The sequence below is a fragment of the Ctenocephalides felis genome, unplaced genomic scaffold (assembly GCF_003426905.1).
Source record: "Ctenocephalides felis isolate EL2017-DRISC unplaced genomic scaffold, ASM342690v1 CF-g0.4_SCAFFOLD_01886, whole genome shotgun sequence".
NCBI lineage: Eukaryota > Metazoa > Arthropoda > Insecta > Siphonaptera > Pulicidae > Ctenocephalides > Ctenocephalides felis.
This window is the reverse complement of record NW_020538040.1, coordinates 149362396-149388475: the sequence shown is the minus strand read 5'-3', so window position 1 is coordinate 149388475 and position 26080 is coordinate 149362396. Positions and strand designations below refer to the sequence as shown.

Genomic DNA, 26080 nt, shown 5'->3' with positions numbered 1-26080 from the left:
GTGAATTTTTCGAGTTACACGGTTTTTTATGGATAGGGATCTCCTTCCGCGGAGGATAGGTGTATTTTAGATAACTAAAATATTACGTCTTGTAATTTCTTTTTTTAGAGGATCAGTTCGGTTGCACTATCGGGTAAATGCAGGGCCGGTTCTGCGATGCATGCAAAAAATGCGGGCGCACGCCTGAGGGGGCGCCAAAACAAGTTTTGAAAATTAAATTTATGATATATTATTTATATTTTTTATTATTTATATAAAACCTAAAATACTAAATAAATTATAATAAACAATGTAACTTAACAAGGGATAGGGAGACACAAAAAGCATATTTATTTTGCCATGTGATATCAGTAGAAACAATTAACCGATTAATAACTATGCAAGTCAGTAAATAACAACTCTGTTTATTGCTTAATCTACTTGTTCAATTTTGTCTTTGTTTGAAGTTACCGTGTAATCGAAAAAGAAATTATCTAGTGTTCAATCCCGTAAGCGCAAACCTGCGAAAGATTAAATTAGTTATTGGACATTATTGACGAAAAATTGCGAGCTGATTTAGTTGAAACGGAATTTTTTTAAAAAATATAAACAAATTATAATCGAAAAAATGAAAAATGGGGTGTCAGTGCTTAGAAAATGGCATGTTTATTCCGAGAAATTTAATTGTAACTTTTGTTTTTGTTGCAAATGTTTCTCAGCTGATGAACTTTGAATGTTGAAGACATGCGTGGTTATGGTTATGAAATAGCACAAATATAAAAAATGAAGCAAAATTTACTTGGAACGAAAATCTTATAGTTTTTTTTATATCTGGTGGTGTCCATACTCTAAATTTATGAATTATTAACTATGCAGAAATAATACATATCAAATATAATTAGTTTTTCAATATAGTTCAAGAAATGTGTAATTTATTAGCATTTTTTTACTGATTTTTGGACAATACTTCTAAAATACGTTAAAAAATGATCACAATCACAATTAAGGCAATCTGATACTCTGAATATGACGAGAAAGCAAGGATGAATACAATTCGGGTCTTACGATATCAATAAGGAGAAGTTTACGACTCAATTGTGGATATTGTAAATAATGAAAAAATAAAATTTAAAAAATCCAACATGAAATACGAGTGTTATAATTGAAAATAAAAAGCTAGTTTTTTTAGTTTTTCGGCATGATTTGCTCAATAGAATAAATCGAATGATAAATAAGTAAAATGTTTCAAAACACAAATATTAATATTGCACATACGTTAAAAATAATTGAAAATTTAAAAATATTTGATTATAATCAACCCACGAATCGCCTCGATTTTCTAGATAAATTTAAAATCAATCTATTTCATACGCTTTTAGATTATATCTAATTTTTTGTGTACTAAATCCAGAATAATTAAAAATTAATTTAAAAAAAAATGTAAATGTTTATATAATTTTAATGATAATTAACAGAGGGGGGGGGGGGCGCTAGAAAAAAAGTTGCATACGGACGCTAAGGACCCCAGGACCGGCCCTGGGTAAATGCGTTACAAAAATAAAATAGATAAAAGTAAAAAATCTTACCTCCGATTGAGAGAGTCCTCCACCTCGTCTTTCTTTTCGTTCCTTTCTTGCCCATGTGTACTAAGCGGCTTCTCCTTGTAAAGCATAAACTTCTAACGATTCGATTCTACCTTAACGAAGCATCCTACAGGACATCCTCGCCCGATCTTGGTGGATCACGTGGTCGCCTTCACGCGATCATAACAGTATCAAGTAAAATAACTCAATTTTATCGTTTTAAAAAAAATCACCAAATCACTTTACAAAACACACCTCGTTGGTAAACGAACTTTAGTAACTTTAATTTTCGCGGATCCGGCGGGATTAACTGCAACAAAAAAAAATAATAAAAGTCAGATATATTTATGTGAACTTAACAAAAAAAAAAGAAGTGATTAAGTAATTGGGTATATTTTTATATTAAACTAGTTCCTACTAGTGATATGTTAACGCACGAGGTGCCGTCGAGCAACTGAATGTGACAAATCACGTGCTACCGCTTAACTAATAACTCGTAGATTTCTCCTACTCTACTGATGCATGCGGTAACGCATCTTGCGTCGCCGTCTAACGCACCGACGATACTCGTACGAAGCAAAACGACGAACCGGCAGCGGCATGCTTGCGCTCGGTCATCTACAAAGTACGATACGCCGCCGTACGCACCGTTTTTTGGAAATGGGAAATGCATCATGCGCTTTTTTGCATTTTTGGGTGATTATGCGAAAGTTATCAAATAAAATTCAAGACTTTATTTATATAGCTTATATTTGTAACAATGCGCAAAAATCATTAAGAACTAGCTGTAAGTGGAATTCTGTGTTAAGGCAATTAAGGCATCGTGCCTTAGGGCAAATTGCTCGAACTTTCCGTACCAAAAATTATTATTTTAAAAAACAATTAACATTTTTGAAAAAAATTTACTTCTAAAAAATTAGATTTTTGAGAAACTATAAATTTGACAAAAAATTATTTTTTTTTAAAAAAAATTTTTTTTCTTGAAAACAAAATTTTTTGAAAAGAAAAATGTTTTCTTCATTTTGACATATTTTGGAAATTCTGAACTTTTTTTCAAAGCAATCTATTGCTTGAACTGCATAGAGACGAAATGTCAAAGCGCGTAAACGCCGCGTCGCCGTCTAACGGTTAAGCATTGGTACTGAACCCATAGGAATGTAAACAAAATTTATACTTACTGTTAAAATCTCTATAAAATATCTGATAATTTGATGTGCATATGTCTAATAATCATTTTTGACCGCCAAATGGCATTTTTTTCAGTTTTTTCACTAGATCTCCGAAACCGCTACACCTGCCTTCATGAAAATTTGATCAATTCTTCATCTTGGCAATACAAGTGAAATGCTTTTTGAATTATTTAAATCGGACGCTCCGTTCTCTTAAAAACTGAGTTACCGTTTTTGGCACTTTTTGCCCCGTATCTTCGGAACGGCTAGACCTGCTTCCGCCAAAAACTATTCAGCACGTCTTCTTATCAATACGAATCGAATGTTTTTTGAATTATTCAAATCGTGCGTATGCATGTATGTATGTGTATGTATGCGAGGATACAAATTTTCGTCGGCGACTTCAAGAACATTGATCAACCGATTTCAATGATTCAAAAAACATTAAATTTCTATTGATAAGGAGGCGTGCTGGTTAGTTTTTGGCAAAGGCAGGTCTTTAGCCGTTTAGATGATACAAAGCAACTAGCTGTAAGTGGAATTCTGTCTTAAGGCAATTAAGGCATCGTGCCTTAAGGCAAATTGCTGGAACTTCCCGTACCAAAAATTATTATTTTTTTAACATTTTTGAAAAAATTTTACTTCGAAAAAATAAGTTTTTTGAGAAACTATAAATTGGACAAAAAATTACTTTTTTTTGAAAAAAAATTTTTTTTTCTTTATTTTGACATATTGTGGAAGATCTGAACTTTCTTTTCAAAGCAATCGTACTGCTTTAACTGCATAGGGACAAAATATAAAGCGCGTAAGCCCCGCGTCAATGTCTAACGCATAAGCATTGGTACGGAACCCATAGGAATGTAAACCAAAATGTATACTTATTGTTAAAATCTCTATAAAATATCTGATAATTTGATGTGCATATGTCTAATGATCATTTTTGACCGCCAAATGGCTCATTTTTTTACTTTTTCCTCCATATCTCCGAAACCGCTAGACCTACCTTCATGAAAATTTTATCGATTCTTCATCTTGTCAATACAAGTAAAATGTTTATCGAATTGAGCATCCGATTTGGAAAATTCAAAAAACATTTTACTTGTATTGATGAACTGATGAATTTATTAAATTTTTGGGAAGGCAGATCCAGCGGTATCGGAGATCTGATGAAAAAAAGTTAAAAAATGCTATTTGGCGGTCAAAAATGATCATGAGACATAGATCATTTTACATTTTTCATTGGATCACCGAAAATATGCTTTACTTTGTTAGCATAGATTCTAATTAGAATCGGTCAAGCTCACGGCGTAATTGTAGACTTTGATGAATTTTTATAATTCAACCATTTATCGTTAACCTATAATATTTCAGTAAATTGCTTACTTCAGACTACAATTTCTATCGTTATACAAAGTTTCATCAAAATCATCAAAAAAAAAATCAAAATTTAATTACGAAGAAAATGCTTGGCCGATATTAGTTCAAAGAAAATGATTAATGCAATTCCCAATCAATATCTTTCGAAAAGTTTTTGAATTTTTAAAATAAAAAAATTGTGGACTAAAACATGGACAAAAAAATTAACACTATTCAGCTAATTACAAAGAAACGGCTTGATCGATCGCCACAAAGATCAAAGCTAGTCTTTATCGAATTGAGCCATATGGCTTTTAATTTTATAAAATTGGTTTTAAGAAAATGCAGACAAGAGATAAATCATTTCACATGCACACACATACTTTTTCCAAATTTGGTCTTATTCAAATCAGAATGACTTAAAACACCAAGAAATCATAAACGCGAAAACAAATTTCTTCTTCGGAAAAATTAATTCCACTGCACATTCCACTGATTTTTTTATTTCAATGAATTTACTAAAGTAAAGAGTACAAGGAGTAAAAAAATAATTCTCTCGTGAATTATGAGACGTTGACAATTATATGAGCAAAATACATGATACGTCAAGTCTGAACACGAACACTGAATTTTATAAAAAGTGTGCAATAAATCCACAGAATTAATGTTTAATTGTAATATTACGTTCTTAATGTCTTCTACGTATGTAACAAGTTTTTAAAAGTGAGCAAAACAGGAAAAAATTAAAAAATTAAATAATACTATTAAGTAATACTACTTTTTCGTGAACGTCGCCGATTATGAAAAGTGGGAAGAAAGCATTTGTCTTTTGGGCAGTTATGTCAGTTATAAATTTAAAATTACGTGCAGGAATTGAAACATTTTATGTTAAATTAAACATTTTATTTTACAAATAACACTACTCTAAAGTGCAAAGAAGGCGAACGGACCTAGCGGTCTCACGCTACATATGCGTGCATAGCAGTGTATGTGTAAAGTTTCAAATTTGTTTTTCACTATCCCAAAAAATAGACAAGCACTTATCGTGTTATTACATTTTAGATTTTTAACTTCCTGTGGACGAGTTATAGAAATTGCAAAATAAAGAAAATGAAAAATTTTGCATATCTTTACCTTTCAGGGGTTTCTGAACATTTTGGCATATCTTAGAAAATATGGATGTATGTTGGGTGTAAGCGTATGTATGTGCGGATACAATTTTTCGTCCAATATTTCGAAAGCACTGATCAAACGATTTAAATGTTTCATATTACATTTCATTTGTGAATTGAAAAATTGATGGGATTTTTAGTAAGGCAGGTCTAGCGGTTTCGGAGATCCAATGAAAAAAAGGTCAAAAAATGCCATTTGGCGGTCAAAAATTATTACACATATGCACATTAAATTATTAGATATTCTAATTCTATAGAGATTTTAGTAATAAGTACAAATTTTATTTTAAAGGAGCTTTGTGTTAAATAACTTGATTATTGAATTGCGGACTTTTAGTAGTAAGTACCTATGATGTTATATCATCTTATCGATCTATGTTTTTTTTTGCTTTTGAGCCTTGTATCAAATTTTCTTTATAATTAACTTGAAAAATTACCACTTGTGTGTTCGTTTTTATACCATTGTTAATGTTTGTGAAATTAACACTTTCCACTCGCGAATTGCGAGATTTATATGAATTTTCTCGCCGGAGCGGCGGCATCCGAGTCGAAAGGGTTATTATCAAGTACTTTTCAACAATCCGGGACAAATGATCTAAATCCGGGACAAATATTGCTTTTAGAAATACCCAAGGCACAAGATGGAAATCCGGGACAGTCCTGGCCAAATCGGGATGTATGGCCACCTTACTTAAGGCACAGTGCCATGCATCACTAGTCTCGACTAAAACGATCAATTGAATTGTAAATTCAAGCACACCAAGCAAAACTCCGTATTCAATACAAATTCAGATAAAATAGAAATAAAAACGATACCATTCACAGTGTTATTTCAGCCCATATTTCGAGAGCAACTTCAAAGGTATTTTTCCTGTGACTAAGAACATTACCTATGTAGACTGAATTATTTTCACATAAACGCAACACGGGAAAATGATTGTAGGCCAACAAATTCCGACAAGTAACACGTTTCGAGTGCCAATATTCGACTGATTTAATATTCGGGCAATGCTAGTACAAAATATTATTACGCATACGACACACATTATACACAGCCGATAAAAATGCGAAAACAAATACGAACATTTTTAATCAGTTATTGCATAACAAATCAATCTTACTATAACAAATAAATAATTTACAAGTGAGTGTCCCACAAGAACATTAAGGATCAAATATTTGCTCGCAAGATTATATGAATTTTATCAAGTTTCATGTTTTGCAGAACTCCATGTAATTAATGCCAAGAAAACTGACTCTCGGTGATAAGATTCCCTCAAACTCTAATGAAAACATTAAAAATATTTTATTTCAAGATCTTTAATATAAATCAAGGTTCTTTAACACCATGTAAAGATATTAGTGACTAAATAAGTTTAAATAAGTTCGAACAATTAGTAAGTTAGTTGTTTAAAAGTACACAGAATATGTTTTCTAATCCATGTCTAGTTTATTTAATATTATACTAAAAAAATAATATTTTTATAAGTATAAAGTACGGTAAACTGGATACGTTCGTACCAGTGACGAATTCATTAAGGTCCCAACGTAGAAACATGAAGTATGTTTGTTCGAACAAGTTTCCATTATTGCATTGTATCAGTGCCCTACATTAACATGATCTGTAGACCGCATTGCTCTGCCATTGAGTCAAAAGTAAGTTTTTTGTTCGATTTCTTTCGACAATCACTTGTATACCAACAGATCACTTTGTTTGCTATTTTGGTGTAAGTTCAACATTAGAAGTTATTTACCACCAATTAGTTTTTGCTTATGTGATTTAGTTCAGTCATAATGATGATTTGTTTTTAAAAGTGTGCGTTAGTATGGTTGTGACATGTATTTTATGTCTTTTTAGGTTTACAAATATAAGACAAAATACGAAAGTAAAAGGGAAAGAAAATTCAATACAAGAAAATAAAATATTTCACAAAGATTTCTTGTTTAAAGAATTATGTTCTCTTATATATTTTTATATTCTATTCATAAGCTTTGTTCAAATAATTATGTTGAGTTCGTAGCTAGTAAACAAATGTTCAAATTACCATTTAATTTACTTTTCTCTCAGCGAACTGATAAATTAACAAAATTATGGCTGATTTAAAAAAAGTGGCACAACCGTATCCAGTCTTCCCTACTTGAAAATTAACTGAGTATTTATTTCTAATTTTTTTTAGTGTAGCTTGACTAATTAAAAAAAAACTCTAACAAAGTAAGTGAATACTACCAATGCTAGTAGCCTAGCGGGTGAACATTCAATACAAATTCATTCTAAATATTGACTAAAATCATGTGGTTGCAACGCAGTCAGGCGATTTTCTCAGGAAGTCAGAAAACATAACCTAAAATCCGCACAAATATAAAAAAAAATCGAAATTAGATAACAGTCTTTCTGACTCAGGTTCATAACATATAGGTGACGCTGCAGTTTATGTGTAAAACGTCTGAATGCACAAAAAGTACATAACATTTGTCTGTTATGCGGCAGGCTCGGTCACTATGTCTTGGTATGGAACATAATTTATACCTAATAAACAAAATTTGTTATTAAGATCTCTATTAAAAATACTAAGATTTCAATAAAAATCTGATAATTTGATGTCCTGAATGATCATTTTTGACCAATTTTTCATTAAATTTTCGAAATTGCTGGTCAGGTGAAATATTTTTTGAATCATTCAAATTGGTTAAGAATATAATGTATTCAAGATGCTTAGAAAGCCTTAAAACGTAAAGAAAAAACTCATTTTAGATTTTAGTGTTATTAGTAGGTATAACTTAACTTACGGTAACAATTAGTATAAGGTAACCTATAATATAAATTTTAACAGTTTTTTTTTTCAAACAAATCCGAACGTTTGCTAAAAGTACAACAAATAAGTAGAACTTTGTTAAATACAATAACCACCATAAAATAAATTTTGATTAGCAGTATTTTCAGCCGAATGACAGTGCTATTATCAAATATATAAATTGACAAATATAAATATTGAAAAGCGAAAAGTGTGTCATTAAAATAAGCGAAAGTTTTGCGGTAGAATAATTTATTTTGAATAATACAAATATAGTTACTACGGACATGTGACATTTTATCCGTCGCCGAGTGTGAATTAAGTGAGCACGCGCAGCAAAATGATTTTTATCTGTATTCTTTGGCGATAAAAAATTGTATAAAAATTATCTAAATTCTACGCGATGTTGCAATCTGATTTCGAGGACATTAACCTGAATTAAACGACAAAGTTAATTAGATATATATTAAAGACCGAATAACTGATAATGTGTGATTTATTTTTGAAATTCAAAATGAAGTCTCGAAGAAAGTGAAAATATATTTTTGCATTTGCTAAAATAATGGAACTACTTTATAAGCAATTGATAATTAAATTAATATATATTTTGACAAAAATCTTTCAATTACAGTATTAACCCTTTCCACTCGCGAATTACAAAATTTATATGTATTTCGTCGCCGGAGCGGCGGCATTCGAGTGGAAAGGGTTAAAATAAAGACTTCTTATAAACAGATGCTCATACAATGCGCAAAGTCTCATTATATTCATACAACAATATTTGAGTATGTTGGTTACTAAGTAGGTACCTAAAAAGAGTCTCTTAGGGATTTTAAAATATTGACATGAAGGTGATTTTAACCGGAAGAATTACCACCTTGCCCATTCTCTGAGTATTACCGAGTATATGAATATCAAGACTATGTAAGATAACCTACTGCTTGATATCAAGATGGCCAAGTTAAGGATCAACTAAAACCGGAACCAATGATTCTTAATTCACGTTTGCGGTACAAAGTGATGGCTGAGCCCAAAAAAATATTTTATTAAATTTAATTAAAATAGATCAATATTTTCGTTCACACAAAAATGAATTTTACTTTATTCTGATTGTTACTTACAAATTTAATAGTAGAAAAAAAAACATAAATGAGAGTCGAGCTGTTTCTGTGACAAAAAAAAGAAAACGCTTATCATAAAAAAGTGTGTATTTACTATGTATAATAACGTAGTTCATTTTAATAATTAGTGTTTACATAATTGTTAATGTCCCATAATATAAAGCAAAAATTTCCATTTTTATTATTTGATATTATAGTACATATGTATCCTAAAAATATTGAAATTACATCATTGTCATGTAAATTAGCATCCAGGAAAGTTTACAGAGAAACGTTAATATTGTTTAATTATATTATCAAAACTGTCTATAAAACTGAAACTAAACTGTCTAATAATTGTTTTTACTTATGTAAAGAATTCTTGATATACATTTATAATATCACAAAAATGGTGCGTTCAGAGGAAAAAAATTGAATAGGCTAACATATTTTGCATCAAATGACAAAATTTTTTATTTAGCTGAGCTTTTTGTTTTTCAAAATAGCAATAAAGTTACAATAATATCTTATAAGGTATTGTTACATTAGCAAAAAAAAATTAAGGAAGAGTGTGGGCTCAAAGGTACGCGGGTAAAAACGTCCACCACCGATATCTCTAAAACAAAGAGAAGAATTTTTTAACAACACTATTCGAAAGTAGAGGAAAAAAGATGAATAATTAGCCATTGATTCTTACAAGGTTTCTATCGCAAGATAAAAAGGAATTTTTGAAAATCCATAACAAAGGTATTTTCTTTCGTTGTTTTTTTTTGTTGTGAGCACTGTTGTTTAGTTTACGAGACCTTAATATAATTTTTAAGAATACTTAATTCCTTAATAAGATAAATTTTTAATTTGAAGTTAGATTCAAAAGTTTCTTTATATAACCTCTATAAAAAAAACGTGTGGGCGTGAAAAAATAGACCAACTGAAGCTTTATCAAATTGACAAAGGTGTAAACAATGAAAAATAGTAAATTAAAAGTAAATTAAGTTAAAAAAGCAACTTTACAAGAAATAAATTATAAAAATAGTTATTCCAACAGACAAATTTCTGACAAAATACCAGATCAAGGTTATGTACCGAGTTATCTCTGTTAAAATGTACTCATGAAATTTGTATTTTGCGTTGATTGAATAATGTAGCTATTATTTCGTAAAATCCATTTGAAATTAAAAATATAATTATGAACCTGTTTGCCTTCTGGCCGTCTCATTTTACCCCGCCTATGGAATAAAGAGGAGCAGGTGAAATTTTTTGAAAAACATCAAAAAAACATTTCTACAATGATGAACTAGCTGGAAGTTTTACTGAACACAGTCAGTGGTATAATTGGTTTGGTTTGCACAATATAATTGCAAACAAATTACAAGTCAAATTGGATCATTGTGCCCCGTCCTACCCATAATGCAAAATACCCTAAAAAAAATGGGTTTCACTCAATGAAGAGAAGTATAATATTTTATTTGTAGTTGTGTTTTAAATATAAATAGTATCGGTAAAAACTCATATTGTCTACCTCAATTTTTCATGTAATATGATTATTCTATTTTCATTTAGGATCATTGGCTTATATTATAAATGTCAAAGGTTCAAATCGTTATTTCTCTTACATTATGAAAATGTAGCTGTGATGACCAGATAGAATGACAATGATAAAATTATTTTTATTATCTATACTATACAATTACACTTTAATCGTCATGTCAGTCGTATGTGTCTGACGCTAAAAGTATATATGCGTCATATAAAAGTGTAAAAGACATAAGCGATTTGGTAGAAGGAAAAAAAGTTTTAATATGGCGCTATGTCAGTCATATATGTGTGACATAAAAATAGTTTTTTTCCAAGAATTTCGGTAATTTTTCTTTTGATACATTAAGTTTCGTTGATAAATTTTGGATTAAATTATCTAATAAAGTTACCACGGTCCAAGTAAATTTTTTTCTGATATCGTGGCGTTTAACGTGTTTAAGGGGCCCAACTAGTGTGAAATTTTCAAAAAATCGAATTTTCAATTTTTCCATATTTCGATAGGTTATACCTTTAAAAATAACATACCAAAATTTTAAATCGGTATCTTAAATAGTTTTTGAGTCACAGCCATTTAAAGAGTATATATATATAGTATATAGCATAACGATCATTTTATCTTTAAACGCGTTTTTCTCGAAACAGCATTTTCCGAATTTGCTGCAGCGATTACTCAAAAATAAATGATCCGATCACTATCGATTTTTTTTACATGTTCTATATATAGTTCTCCGTAAAATGTATTATCGATTTTTTGATCGGATCAAAAATGGAATTTTGGCAGTCCAAAAACGGCCAAAATTTTGGGTAAAATTCGACTTTTTTTAAAAAACGCCGCCATTTTGTCAATTTTTGATTTTTTTCTTTATCGTAGTTCATTTTACAGGCAATATTATCTAGTTTAACAAGTTTTTTTTTTTTAAATTTCATCCACGTAGAAGGCCGGAATCACTGCAGCAGTGAAGGGCCTTTTTTGTCGCGCCGTTGGAGATCGACGATAACTTAAAAAAATATTTAATTTTTTTCTTCAAAAATTTTACTATGTATAAACATATTCCTAAAATTTTGAAATGATTGATAAAGTAGTTTTTTAATATAAATTTCTAAAAATCACCTTTTTTAGGCGGTTGCACTAGTTGTGCCCCTTAAATAAGCCCAAGTTTTTCATTATGCATAGAAACAGTAATGTGCAATGACCGCCAAATATTGCCTCATCTAGTCAGATTTTCAATATCGTTCCGACCATTTGACGGAAAACAACTGTCCGGAAACACCGGACAAGAGAAAAAAGGTGAGATAATCGTCGTTAAATAAATAAGCCGAGCAATAGCGGGACATTTGGAGCAGTATTAATATCTACGGTCACGGTCAAACCGGCGCGCGAATGTACGCAAGCCTCGAAGACCGAAAATCGATGGAAGGGACTCCGGGCGGGAAGCGAGCGCGGGCGCGATGTAATGCAAGCGAGCGAACACTCATTCGGTTTCCGTCGAAATTTAAGAAAACATCTCAAGAGAAACACCGGCAAGGGCGAAGAATTACAATTTTCATTGATGAGCCTATACAATAATGCTGTTAAGTGTGAAATGCAGTATTAAAACTATTAGTGGTGCATGGCATCGTGCATAAGGCAAATTGCTAGAACTCCCGTATCACAAATATTCGAACAAAAAAATAATAATGAATATTAATCAATGATTAATAACAATTGTTTTAAATATTTTCAAATAGATAATCATGACTACTATATATTTATTCCTTCATATAACATACAGTGACCATCTTATCACTCAAAACACTTGAAAATGTTTACAAAGGGGGTATTCTAGTGTAGAGCGATGAATTTTAGGTCATTTTTAAAGTGTCGTAAAAGAAAGCAATGAATGTTTTTACTATCCATTTTTTTTACCACTTGTTTATTAATATTATTAAAATACAAAACAAAAATTTAAAAAAAAGTTGAAAATTGAAGAAACTGGCAGCTTATGAAGTGGGGGGTCTCAAAAAACTGGCACCTCAGTCTTGACATGATTTCATCCCTCTTAGCCATCCAAAATAAAGAAATAAAAAGATTATTAATCTACAACGATGTCACATTCGCCCGAACTAGCAATGAGTAAAAAAAATTAATTTTTACAAATTGGCGACTGTTTGAAAAGAAGTGTTTTTTTACTGTTTTTTTTTTGAGTTTCTCGAATTTTTTAAAAACAGTAAAAATTGGAATTTGGAGATAATTCTAGTTCGAGCTATAGATAGGTCTATAAACAAGACTCTCTGAACATTTCAAGTGAAATCGGTTGAGTAGAACTCGAGAAATCGTGTCAACAGTACTGAAAAAGTCTGTTCTGAGAAAAACGCATTGCGTGAAGCCAAACCAGTACGGAGACCGAGTTAGTAAAATGCCTATATCTCCGAAAATAATTCAAATTTTCAAAAACATTCTCGTCCCCATATTCTTAGATAATTAAACTTTGAAAATAGGAAATTTAAAAAAATCGATTTTTTTGAATTTCTACACTAGAATACCCCCTTGAGAAGAAACACTAAATGAATCCGTCTGAGGATATATTTCTCACATGTATAATAACGCTTATAAAATGTATACAGTTTTAAACTAAATTGTAAATTTAAAATTTATATTTGAAGAATAAAACTTTGTGTATTTTTAAAAATATTGAAAATATATTTTTCTGGTGATTTTGTAATTTGTTTGAACCGTATAAATGAACTTTAAAAATTAAAAATGTTTTGGTACGGAACCCAAAAAAATTAAAACAAAATTTGTTCTTATTATCAAAATATCTATAAGATATTTGATTACTTGATGTGTATATGTCTAATGATCATTTTAGACCGCCAAATATCTTTTTTTTACATTTTCCTCTGTATCTCGGAAACCACTAGACTTGCCTACCCAAAAATTCAATCAATTCTTCATTTCGTCAATAAAAAATAAAATGTTTTTTAAATCATTAAAATTGGGCGCTCTGTTACCTCAAAAACGAAATTACCATTTTTGGCACTTTCTGCCCCGTATCTCCGAAACGGCTGGACTTGTCTTCGCCGTAAACTAATAAGCACGTTTTCACATCAATAGGAATCGAATGTTTTTTGAACCATTCAAATCGGTTGACCCATGCGCCCGAAATCGTGGTCAAAAATTGTATCCAAACATACACACATGAACACCATTTTTTCTAAGGTATGCCAAAATGTTCAGAAACCTTTAAAACGTAAAGGTATGCAAAAACTTTCATTTTCGATTTTTTTGCGAATTCTGTAACTTACTCTATGGGAACTAGTAGCGCATGCCATCTTGCCTTAAGACAAATTGCTTGCACTTCCCGTACCAAAAATTTAATCCATTGAAAAAGCTCTATAATTTCTGACAAAATTTGACTTTTTTGAAAGGTTATTTTTTTATTTCGATTTTTTTTTGAAAATTTAGAACATTTTTTCAACGCAATCGAGTCGTGTAGCTATTTTAGAGACGAAACATAGAGGCGCGTGAGCGCTGTGTCGCACCCTAACGCATAAACATTATCGCGGAACTCATAGGAATGTAAAAAAAAATTGTACTTATTATTAAAATCTCTATAAAATATCTGTTAATTTGATGTGCATATGTTTTCTAATGATCATTTTAAATCGTCAAATTTATTTATTGAATCTCCAAAGTCGCTAGACCTGCCTTCCCAAAAAAATACTGATTTCTTTGTTTCGTCAAAATGTTATTTGAATCATTCATCCATTCTCTCAAAAACTGAATTATGGTTTTTGGACTTTTTTGCACGTCCGTACATACTCACATACATCCATTTTTCTAAAGTATGCCAAAATATTCAGAAACCTTTGAAACGTGAATATATAAAAATTTTCAATTTTTTTGCGATTACTATAACTTACCCTACGGAAAGTTAAAAATGATCGGTTTGTGAGAAATATAAAATTTTTAGTTGACTTAACTGGCATACTTTAATGCCTAATTTTATATAATTCTAGAAAGCAAGAAATTATTTTATTAATTTAGAATTCAATTTTGATAAGAAATGTTCGATTGTGTTTGGTAGACGCGTATGAGGACCTCTCAAAGTCTACCTATTTTAGAAATAATAAATTCATAGTTCAAAAGTCTCAATTCTTGAAAACTTGGTAATTGCGTTATTTTTTCACTGTGGTCCTAGAAATGCTATTAACGGTTACGGTTTTAAAGTTTAAATGAATAAAATTAATAAAAATTGACCAAAAACTCTGTGTTGCATTAAAACTCATAATTTCAAAAGAACGTGCAAGAATTTTTTTCTAAATTTTTTCACAATCTATTAAACTAGAAATATTTTTATCATTGTCAATTCCCCAACATAATTTTATTATTACTGATGATGAATTTGTTAACAATACAATTGGTAATGATTTTAAAAAAAATATTTATGGTAAGACGGAATGCTTGAATTATGATAATATTATGTTCCGAATTTAAAATTGATAAATCATATATCAAGCAATCCCGTTCTAGTTTTATATTAATGTTTTTATTACTGTAAGTCTTATCCTGTATCCAAATATTTTAAATATTAACTAGTTGTAAGTGCGTTTTGCTTTGTGGGAAGTTTAATGAACATCCCTATTAGAGTAAATAATCGATTTAAACAATAATAATTTGTTAACTTTACGTAGGGTAAGTTATTGTAATCGTCCAAAAGTTGAAAATAAAAATTTTTGCATATCTTCACGTTTTGAAGGTTTCTGAACATTTTGGCATACCTTAGAAAAAATTGATGTGTGTGTGTGTGTGTCATGTGAGTTCAGGTCAATGAAGTCAATATTGGCACCCTATATATTTTAAATCACCTCAAATAACTTCTTTAAATACGGTCCTGTTTCGTTCATGAGGTAAACGTGACAGAATTCAAAAAATAATTATTTAATACATAATCGTACAGAAGTATTATAAACAAAAATATAAATCAAAGGCGAAAAACTAGTTGAATCCGACTCGAATCATTCTGTACTGAATTTATCTTGGAACGAAGCCGAGCAAGGACATTACAGGCTTTTCAAATCTTTTTTCAAATAGTTAATATGACAAAAATTCTAGAATTTTTATTTAATTTAGAAATTTTTATTTATTTTACTACTAATCTTATTTACTGAATGTAAGGTAGTTAAACAAACTAGATAAGAAGTGGCTGTAAATTATGGCATATTGAACAGGTACGAAATTCCGAGCAAAAATTATAAGAAAAATTAAAAAAAAAAAAAAATTATTAAATTATCCTGAACATAAAAGTACTTTACTCAAAAAACGTGTGAATTGAGAATCATTTTTCGGGTCGATTAATGACAACCATGAGATAAAGTCACCATCAAATTACCTTAACGAATTTTAAAAGATGTATCCACTGGTGTTGAAAATTATTAAAATTTATCATTTTAAAACTATGGTAATAATTAGCAATAAATAAAATATTGCTAATGGTGAGACAAGCCATAATATTCTGTTGAAGTGACTAAATGTACAAGTATTTTAGAACAAAATCTAATAAAATTTTAAAAATAAAAATACAGATTTGCAATGCAGCGAAAGACCAATAGCTATATTTTTAGAAGTAACTGTAAGAACAATAACTATATGTTTAGAAGTAAAACAAGAAGTCGAATTATTTTCTCGAAGCCGGCTCTTCAATATAATAAGTTGTGTGAGAAAGGCTGATAAGAGAGATTGCTATGCTTTAAATTTTAACAGATTGTGAGTATTCTATGATATCACTACATAAAGATAATTTGAAGATTGATAAATAAAGGCGTAATCGCCCTTTCCGATTTTTTAATCCGGTTGATACTGCCTAAAAAATGAGATGATATAGTGACTCAAGTGCACTTCGAAATACATACAATTATAAAATTTTGTAGAAAATTGTTTTAAATAATTTAGTAACTAGTGGTACATACTTATACCCGTATCGTTATTTTGCATAAGAAGAATGAAAATAATCATGAATTAAAATTAATTAAAAATAATCATTAGTGAATAATGAATGAAAATTGATCAAGGGTTATAACAATTGTTTAAAGTATTTTGAAATAAATTAATATCAGTACTGTAAATTTATAAGTGTTTATTTTATTAAATTATGCAGCGATAGTATTCTACAAATAATTTATGTGTACGAGTATATTTACGGAAAACGTAAACACAAAATCTAATAAAGCCGAGAGTAAAAGTCATTTGAGGACCTTTTCCCATGAAAAAATATGAGAAACCTTTTTCAAGATTCTTGAACTTTTTTAAATTTTCAAATTTTACATACATTTCCAAATTTTTTAAATTTTTTATTTTTTTATTTTGTTTGATTTTTGAAACTTTTGAAATTTTTCAAACTTTTTGAGACATTTAATGTGGTGGACATTTAATGTCGTGGACCATATAAGTGAACTTTCAAAATTAAAAATCTTGATACAGAACCCAAAAAAATAAAAACAAAATTAGAACCCATTTTTATAATTTTTATAAAATTATCTAATAATTTGATTTGCATATTATACGAGATAGGTATATAACTTGTTTGATAGTGCAGGGACCGGCGTAAAGTAGCGTATTATGCAAAAGATCGTATTAAGCATAGTTGTCTTAACAGGGTTTTACAGTATTATCCCGATTCTGGATATATAACTATGTATGTCATTTATAGTGAAAACTATCACTAATGGTGTTAGAACTACACCAGCTAATAATATTATATTTTGAAAATAATTTTTCTCGAGCTGCTAATCAGCATTTTCAATAAATTACACAAAATTTCACACATTTTAATAATTTTTTAGTGTTAAATTTTTGTTTTCGATAGTACTCGTTTTCTCCATAAACAAATGAAGATAAAATGACGTCATTGAACTCTTCATATTTTATGTCATTTTTTTTTTAAAGAGTCAAGAAGCAGATTTTTACTTTAAGGTAATATAAGAAGAACGTTTAACGTTTAAAATATGAAGAAACATAGAATTATGTTTAAATACATCTAATTCAGTCACATTTATTCATAATAGCAAAACTATTTACCTGGATGCAAAATGGCAACGCCGAACAGCTACGGTGGACTATTTTTTTCTCTAAACATACAACTATATGCACTCCAAGAACAAATGATATAGAAATACGTATATTACTCTTCAACTGTTAATCAATAAACCTAATTTTTAATTAGGAAATCTAACTTTCAAATAGATGTAATACAAAATTTTAAAGAATCAATTCGATTGAAAATATGAAAATCAAATTTACATTGATAAATGAACGAAAAAACAAAAGAATATGTCAAGGCATACTTCGACATGAAGTCTACCTATACCATTCAAATCGGTTAATGCTTTCGAAATAGTCGACGAAAAATTGTATCCGCACATATACATGCACATACAAATAATTTCTAAGGTGTGCCAAAATGTTCAAAAGGTCTTGAAACATGAAGATATGTAATGATCGCCAATTCCACAGCACTGCCACTGAATTTTTCAAAGACCACAGTTTACACATTATTTCTGAACATGCAAATTTTTATAACAGTATATTGCACGTGGAAACCCACCGTCTTTAATTGACACAACTTTCCTATGGGCAGTTCATATTTTCCTTCAAAAATATCTCAAAAATTCCTATTCAATCTTCCTCATTAAATATTCATATCATCACAATTATATTTATATCGAATTTCGTAGTGATACTGCGCACATTTTTTATTTATCAGGTTAGAGATTTAAAATTTGGCGCAACGGATATTTACAGAATTTCTTATCGTCAGAAGAAATTAATCAATTTCAAATGCGGAACATTTTATTATCATAATTTAAACAATCTATTAAACTAGAAATATTTTTATCATTGTCAATTCCCCAACATAATTTTATTATTACTGATGATGAATTTGTTAACAATACAATTGGTAATGATTTCAAAAAAAATATTTATGGTAAGACGGAATGCTTGAATTATGATAATATTATGTTCCGAATTTAAAATTGATAAATCATATATCAAGCAATCCCGTTCTAGTTTTATATTAATGTTTTTATTACTGTAAGTCTTATCCTGTATCCAAATATTTTAAATATTAACTAGTTGTAAGTGCGTTTTGCTTTGTGGGAAGTTTAATGAACATCCCTATTAGAGTAAATAATCGATTTAAACAATAATAATTTGTTAACTTTACGTAGGGTAAGTTATTGTAATCGTCCAAAAGTTGAAAATAAAAATTTTTGCATATCTTCACGTTTTGAAGGTTTCTGAACATTTTGGCATACCTTAGAAAAAATTGATGTGTGTGTGTGTGTATGTATGGATACAATTTTTTGTTTTTGTGCGCACGGTTTCACCGATTTCAATGGTACAAAAAACATTCGATTCCTATTGATAGAGAGAAGCGCTGATTAGTTTTTAGCAAAGGTAGGTCTAGCCGTTTCGGAGACACGGAGCAAAGAGTGCAGAAAATAGCAATCGAGTTTTTAAGGGGGGCGATACGTGTAATCGCCTTAATTTTTACCATTTTTTGAGGACTTTTTAAACTGGGAAGGAATGATTGAATCCTTTTGAACTTTTTTAGGGTTATTTATTATATATTAGAATACACAAAAAATTTTTTTTTTCAATTGTTTTTTTTTAAATGGCTGCCGTAAAAATAAATCTGCCAAGACCCTCTCGGAAAACGCCATCAATTTGCGGGCGTTCTCACTTTTCGTACGGTGATCTGAATTTAAAAAAATTAGTTTGTACGTGTTCATAAAACATATATCTTCTAGTTAAACCAAAAAAAATTTAAAAAAGTCACAAAATCGTAAATTGTCACACCTTAGAAAAAAAGTTCGATTTTTCACCTGTTTTTCAATGGTTTTTTTTGGTAAAAGGGTTAATTTTTGAAATTTTTTTTGGAATGTTTGAGGTTTAACTAGAAGCTATTACTGTAAAGTAGATGTGTGCAAAATTTCATTGGAATCGGTTGAGAACTTTTTGAGTTATCCCGCCCGCAAATTTCAAAAATGTCGTTTTGAGAAAAACGCGTTTAAAGTTTTGACACAGAAACAGATAAGAGTACAATAGCACTCAAGCGTCGAGTTGAGGCGTGGCACTTAAATGAGTTTTTATTGTATAAATAATGATAATTTTGTTTTGAATATTTACAGGCATATTTTTGAGATGTTATCGTAACGATTTATGAAAAAAAATCGATTTTTTTTTTCTTGTTACATGTATCGCCCCCCTTAAGAGAACGAAGCATTCGATTTAACTGATCTGTAAAACATTCAATTCGTAATGATAGGGAAAGTGGTGATTAATTTTAGGCAAACGCAGGTCCAGCCGTTTCGGAGATACGAAGCTAAATGTGCAAAAAATGGCAGTTTTTGAGAGAAATAAGCTTCCGATTTGAATTATTCAAATCAGAATTGCTTGTGTTGACAAAACTATTGTTTTTGGGGAAAAAAATGTATTTCAAAAAATTGTTTAATTATTTTTTTTGAATATCGGAAAATTACAGTTTTTGGCAAAGGCAGGTCTAGCCGTTACGAAGATATGGGGAAAAAGTGCCAAAAACGGTAACTCAGTTTTCAAGAGGACGGAGCGTCCGATTTGTATAATTCAAAAAAACATTTTACTTGTATTAATAAGATGAAGAACTGATCAAATTTTCAAGATGGCAGGTCTAGCGGTTTCGGAGATCTAGTAAAAAAAAAGTAAAAAAAAAATGCCATTTGGCGGTCAAAAATGATCATTAGACATATGCACATCAAATTATCAGATATTTTATAGAGATTTTAACAATAAGTATAAATTTTGTTTACATTCCTATGGGTAGCGTACCAATGTTTATCCGTTAGACGGCAACGCGGCGCTTACGCGCTTCGATATTTCGTCTCTATGCAGTTAAAGCAGTACGATTGTTTTGAAAAAAGTTCAGAATTTCCAAAATATTTCAAAATGAATTTTTCTTCAAAACTCCTTTTTTTTTCAAAAAATGTAAATTTTTGTTAAAAATTTATAGTTTCTCAAAAATCTAACTTTTTCAGAGTAATTTTTTTCAAAAATGTTAATCTTTTTTTAAAAAAAATATTTTAGGTACAGGAAGTTCCAGCAATTTGCCTCAAAGCACGGATGCCATACCCGTCTACCCGTCTACCCGTCTACCCGTCTACCTATTTACCAGTATTTCTATTTGTATATAAATCAACAATCATAACTTGTAAAGATAATATTTGGCCAACAAATGTCATTTTTTTTTAAATCTACATCTGCAGAACCGCTGGACCTCCCTTCCCTAAAATGTAATCAATTCCATCGGCACAAGTAAAATATTTTTTGAATAATTTAAACCCGATGCTCTGTTTTCTCCAAAACGGTCATTTTCTTTTTAACTTTTTGTTCTGTATTTCCAAAACTTGCCTAGGTCATAAACTAACTCGCACCTCCATATCAACACAAATCGAATGTTTTTTGAATCATTCAAATCTGTTGATCCGTGCTTCCGAAAACGTCGACGAAACTTGTATCCACACCACATAGGTAAACATATGTATACAAACACATACACGTACATCCATTTATTCTAAGGTAGGTATGCAAAAATGTTCAGAAATCTCTCAAACGTACAGATCTATAAATATTTTTATTTTCGATTTTTTACGTTTACTAGAACTACCTTACGAGAAGTTAAAAAAATAAATTTAATATTAACTTATTGGCCTTTTATTATTAGTGTTTCTACAGATTTCAATAGACTATAAATAATTATTAGATACAAAAATTTGAAATAAATCCTGTAATAGATCAACGTGCGTGATATGCGAATTCAGTTTCTATGTAAAAGATCAAACTCTTATATCATCAGAGTATATAAGTATATTATCTGCAACCCGATTTACGTAACATTTTCAATGACGATGCAATGATTTCCGCGAATGATGCCTTCCTATATACTATTGCATCACATATATTTCACTAATGAAGATCACAAGATCCGCGTACAATGAGCAAAATTAGACTCGGATTACGCGGCCGTAAATGTGCGAATTTCGAAGTGTATCTATTTTTAACACCGGAATACTAAAATAGATTTTTTTATTAATCGTATGATCGTAGACGTAAAATACTATTTTTTATTTTATTTTTATTTGAAAAATAGATTTTTCAGAATTTTTTTTTCATTTTTTAGAATGTTTAAAAAATTTGATAAGTTTGAAATTTTTGACCTGTATAAAAATCAATGGGTCAAACAATGCGTTGCCTTCTAGAAACACGAGGTTGTATAATTATAAATAAAATATGTAAATATTATAAACGATTAGAAATATATATAATAATTTCATTTTAAAAAGAATGGCCAGCCAATGGGTTGACTTGTAGAAACACAAGGTTATAAAATTATAAATAAAATATGATAATATAATAAATAACAATCGATTATGAATCGGCCGCCGAAAGTTGCATATTATGTGAGAAATCGTAATAGGTATAAACGTCTTAACAGAGTTCTACAGTATATAGATTCATATTCAGTGCTGGATTTATAGTAGGGGCATTCGAGGTTAGTACCCAGGGCGGCAAATTTTCAGGGGCGGTAAAATTTGAAAATTAAGAAAAAAAAATTCTATAAATAGAAGAAATATGCAATGCGTGATAAATTTTCTGCAATAAAATAGATATTTTAATTTTAGAAAAATGAGATTCAAAAAATGGTGCGGCATTTTCGTCAGTGCCCCAGGGCGCCAAATTTCTAAATCCGGCCCGGTACATATTATGCCGAGAGTAGTTATATAACTAACAAAAATCATTTGTGATAAGAACTATTACCATTGAAGAACAACACCAGTTATTATTTTGACCATTATTATTCTCGAGCTACATTATATTTTTTTTTTTATTATAATGCTAATTACTTAACTTTTACAATTAATTACAAAACAAAAAAAATATAATTTATTAAATCTTTAGTATTGAATCCTTATTTTCGGTAATACTCTTTTTTTTCAATAAACAAATGTATATAAAATGACGTCATTGAACTTTTCATATTTTGTCTTTTTTTTAATGAATCAAAGAACAGATTTTTACTTTAAAGTAATATAAGAACAGTATTTAACGTTTAAAATATAATGAAAAATATAATAATTGTTGAATACATCTAAATCTGCCCCCAATTTTCATAATAGTAGAACAATTTACCTGGATGCAAAATGGCAACGCCGAGCATCTACAGAGGACTACTTTTTTCTAAATATACAACGATATGCACTCCAAAAACAAATAATATACAAACATGTATACTACACTTCAACTGTTAATTAATAAACCTAATTTTCAATTAATAAGTCAAACTTTCAATAAATAAATCTAATACAAAATTTTAAAAAACCAATTCAATTAAAAATATGAAAAGAAAATTTACATTGATACGTTAATATGAAAAACAAAAGAATATATTAAGGCATATAGATATGAGGTATGAGTAGTTATGTTTTGAGAACAATAATTAACATGAGGTAAGACCATATTACATTATCATCTTGTCTAGGCGTAAGACAAATTTTAACCCTTTCGCTGCCACTTGACTAGCTGTTCATACGAGCGTCGTCTATAGACGACATGCCGTGTGTTGGCTTTTGACTTCAGATTTATCAGTATGAGAGTTATACTATTGAGAATTCTAGTTTTTTATTGTAATTTTTGGTTATTAGAAGCGTTAATTTTTATTGACAACTATAGATTATTCATTCTATTTATTATAGAAAAATCTTTGTAGCCCTACTAAGCAACACGCGGTTCCGTACAGCAGCGTCATTTGTGCCGAAAACACTGTAGTAGCGAAAGAGTTAAATAAAAATTATATAAAGTACAATTAGTGCAGTCTTAGTAACCATTATAACTAAATTGAAATTATTTTCACCTTATTTGAGTTCAGAATTTTCATTTACAACGTGCACAAACCACTTTATGAAACAAAAAATAAATCCAATAACAAACGCACATCCACAGCCAACGATAAATGTTCATAAACGACAAAACTATTTAAATAAATAATATTCGAATAATCATTAACAATCAACAAACGAATAACATTTCAATCGAAATAATCACGACGATTATAAAAACCCCGTTTTATCGGCGCAAAAAATCTAAATCACAGCTTTGCAAACCGAAACAATGCGTTATAAAAAACAAATTCTGAATAACAATTTAATAATAATAAACTTTACTATAATTAATTCTAATGAAAAATAAACGTATAAATATTTATTGCGTTCCGTACAACCACCGATCGCTGATTGCACTGGAATGACGACCTGAACAAAACGACCCGACAAATATCACAAAAATGTTACATAAGCAGACAATGACAAATGTCATGTGTCATTGGAAAGAGATAGAATAAAAAAATATACGAATTAATATGTATTTATAAATGATAAAACTAGGTGTAGATGGCGTTTTGCCAAGAGGGTATTCTGATCTAGAAAACGCGAAGATGGCGTTTGCCTTAGGGCGTTTTGCCTTAAGAGGGCAAATTCGCATTCTGATCTAGAAAACACGATTTTTGGGATATTTCAAAGTTTAAATTTTAAGAATATGTGTATGAGAGGATTTTTCGAATTTTAAATTATTTTTGGTTATACAGGTGTTTGACGATGATAAAACTTCGTCTGTTTGTCACGAAACTGTCTTTTTCGTTATGATACCCACGATTTCTCAACTTTACTGAACCGATTTTTTTGAAATTTTTACTAAGTTTTCTTTATATACTTCAGCATGAACTAAGATTATATCCTATTTTACAAAAAAAATGAAAAATAAAAAAAAGTGTAATTTTCAGGCAGTAGCTATTTTGTAAAAAAAAATTAACTTGCCCGTAGTTCTGCGATTTATTATAGTAGATTAATAACAAATAAAAAATATTTTTTTCGGATTATTTTTTTAATTACAATATTTATTACAACTGTTAAATAATTTAACATCTAGTAATAATAATGAACAATAAAAAAAGTACAAAATGAAGGATAGTATTTACATTAAAATGATACGGATTATTTGGAGGACTAAAATCATAGGTATGGTCAGGTGTCAATTTAAATTCTCAAAACATTAATTGATAACTCCTAAAAAAATATAGTGAAAATTCCTTATCTATGGTAAAAATATAGTTTTCCTTCTTTTAGGCCTTTCAAAATCGCATATATTTTTCACCCCTAGACGAGAATACCCCTTAATTAAAGTAGATGATAAAATTTTTGCTAACTTTAAAGTTGCTAGCAACATTATATTAAAGAATGTACATCATAACATCTTATATTTTAATAAATACATAGTTCTAATTCTTGTTCCAATGAAAAACTAGTGGTTCATGATCATGAAATCGTACTTCGATCGCGATACTTTAACTGCGTTGAAATGAAATATCAAAGCGCGTGGGCGCCGCTTTGCAGGATGACGGATAAATAAACAATGGTACGGACCCCAGAGAAGTGTCAAACAAAATTTGTTCTTATCATTAAATTAATATCTATAAAACATGTGATAATCTTATGTGCTTATGTCTAATGATCATTTTTGTCACCAAATGGCATTTATATTACTATTTATTTATTGACCTCCGAAAACGCTAAAACCTGCCTTAACAAACATTTCACCAAAACCATTCAAATCAAACGATCGGTTCCCTCAAAAATTGAATTACCTTTTGGCACTTTTTGCCCCGTATGTTTGCAGCAGCTGAACCTGCCTTTGCCAAAAACTAATCAGCACATCTCCTTATCAATAGATGTTTTTGAATCATTCGAATTGGTGATCCCATGTTCTTGAAATCGTCGACAAAAAAATTGTATTCGCACATACACCCACCATTCATTTTTTCTAAGGTATGCCAAAATGTTCAGAAATCTTTGAAACGTAAAGATATGAAAAAAATTCATTTTGCGATTTTTGCGATACTATGACGTTAATAATGAATTAAGGATGGATATCCTTCCTTAATTATTACTCTTATTAACTCCCCTTTATATAAAGCATTTCTGTTTTATAAAACTTATGCTGTAGAATTCTATACTTGATATTTTTTAAGTGTTTTTTTTTTCAATTTAAAATTAAAATTATTTAAAAAAAAATAGATGCTATTATTTTACTTTCATAGTATGATAATTTAAAAATTATTCTATGACGCAACCGAAAACTAATTGTTTCCGAAAAATATTTCTGTTATATTTATTTAAATATTATTATTTTTTACGCCCCCAAATACCATTGGCTAATTATCATAAAAATGTTCATAAACTAAATATCACTATACAGCGCTAAATATTTTAGATTGTAATTTTTAGAATTACTATGCGTTATCACTGATAAAAATAAATTGCGACATA

The 26080-nt window shown here is 29.6% G+C and overlaps 1 protein-coding gene across 3 annotated transcripts in view; it reads right to left on the bottom strand.

Moving 5' to 3' along the window:
* Positions 1 to 26080, bottom strand: part of LOC113378512 — a 150833-nt gene that overhangs the window by 95042 nt on the left and 29711 nt on the right. Inside the window, exons 1-2 of one of the 3 annotated variants that reach the window (XM_026619053.1) lie at positions 23614 to 23744; positions 1566 to 1872 (exon numbers count right to left, since the gene is read on the bottom strand). In XM_026619053.1, the coding sequence (XP_026474838.1) occupies positions 1566 to 1620 (55 nt within the window). In that variant the 5' untranslated portion in view covers positions 1621 to 1872; positions 23614 to 23744. Of the gene's footprint in view, positions 1 to 1565; positions 1873 to 1980; positions 2016 to 23613; positions 23745 to 26080 lie in introns of those variants that run through there. The other 2 variants (XM_026619054.1, XM_026619052.1) reach the window with 2 other exon arrangements.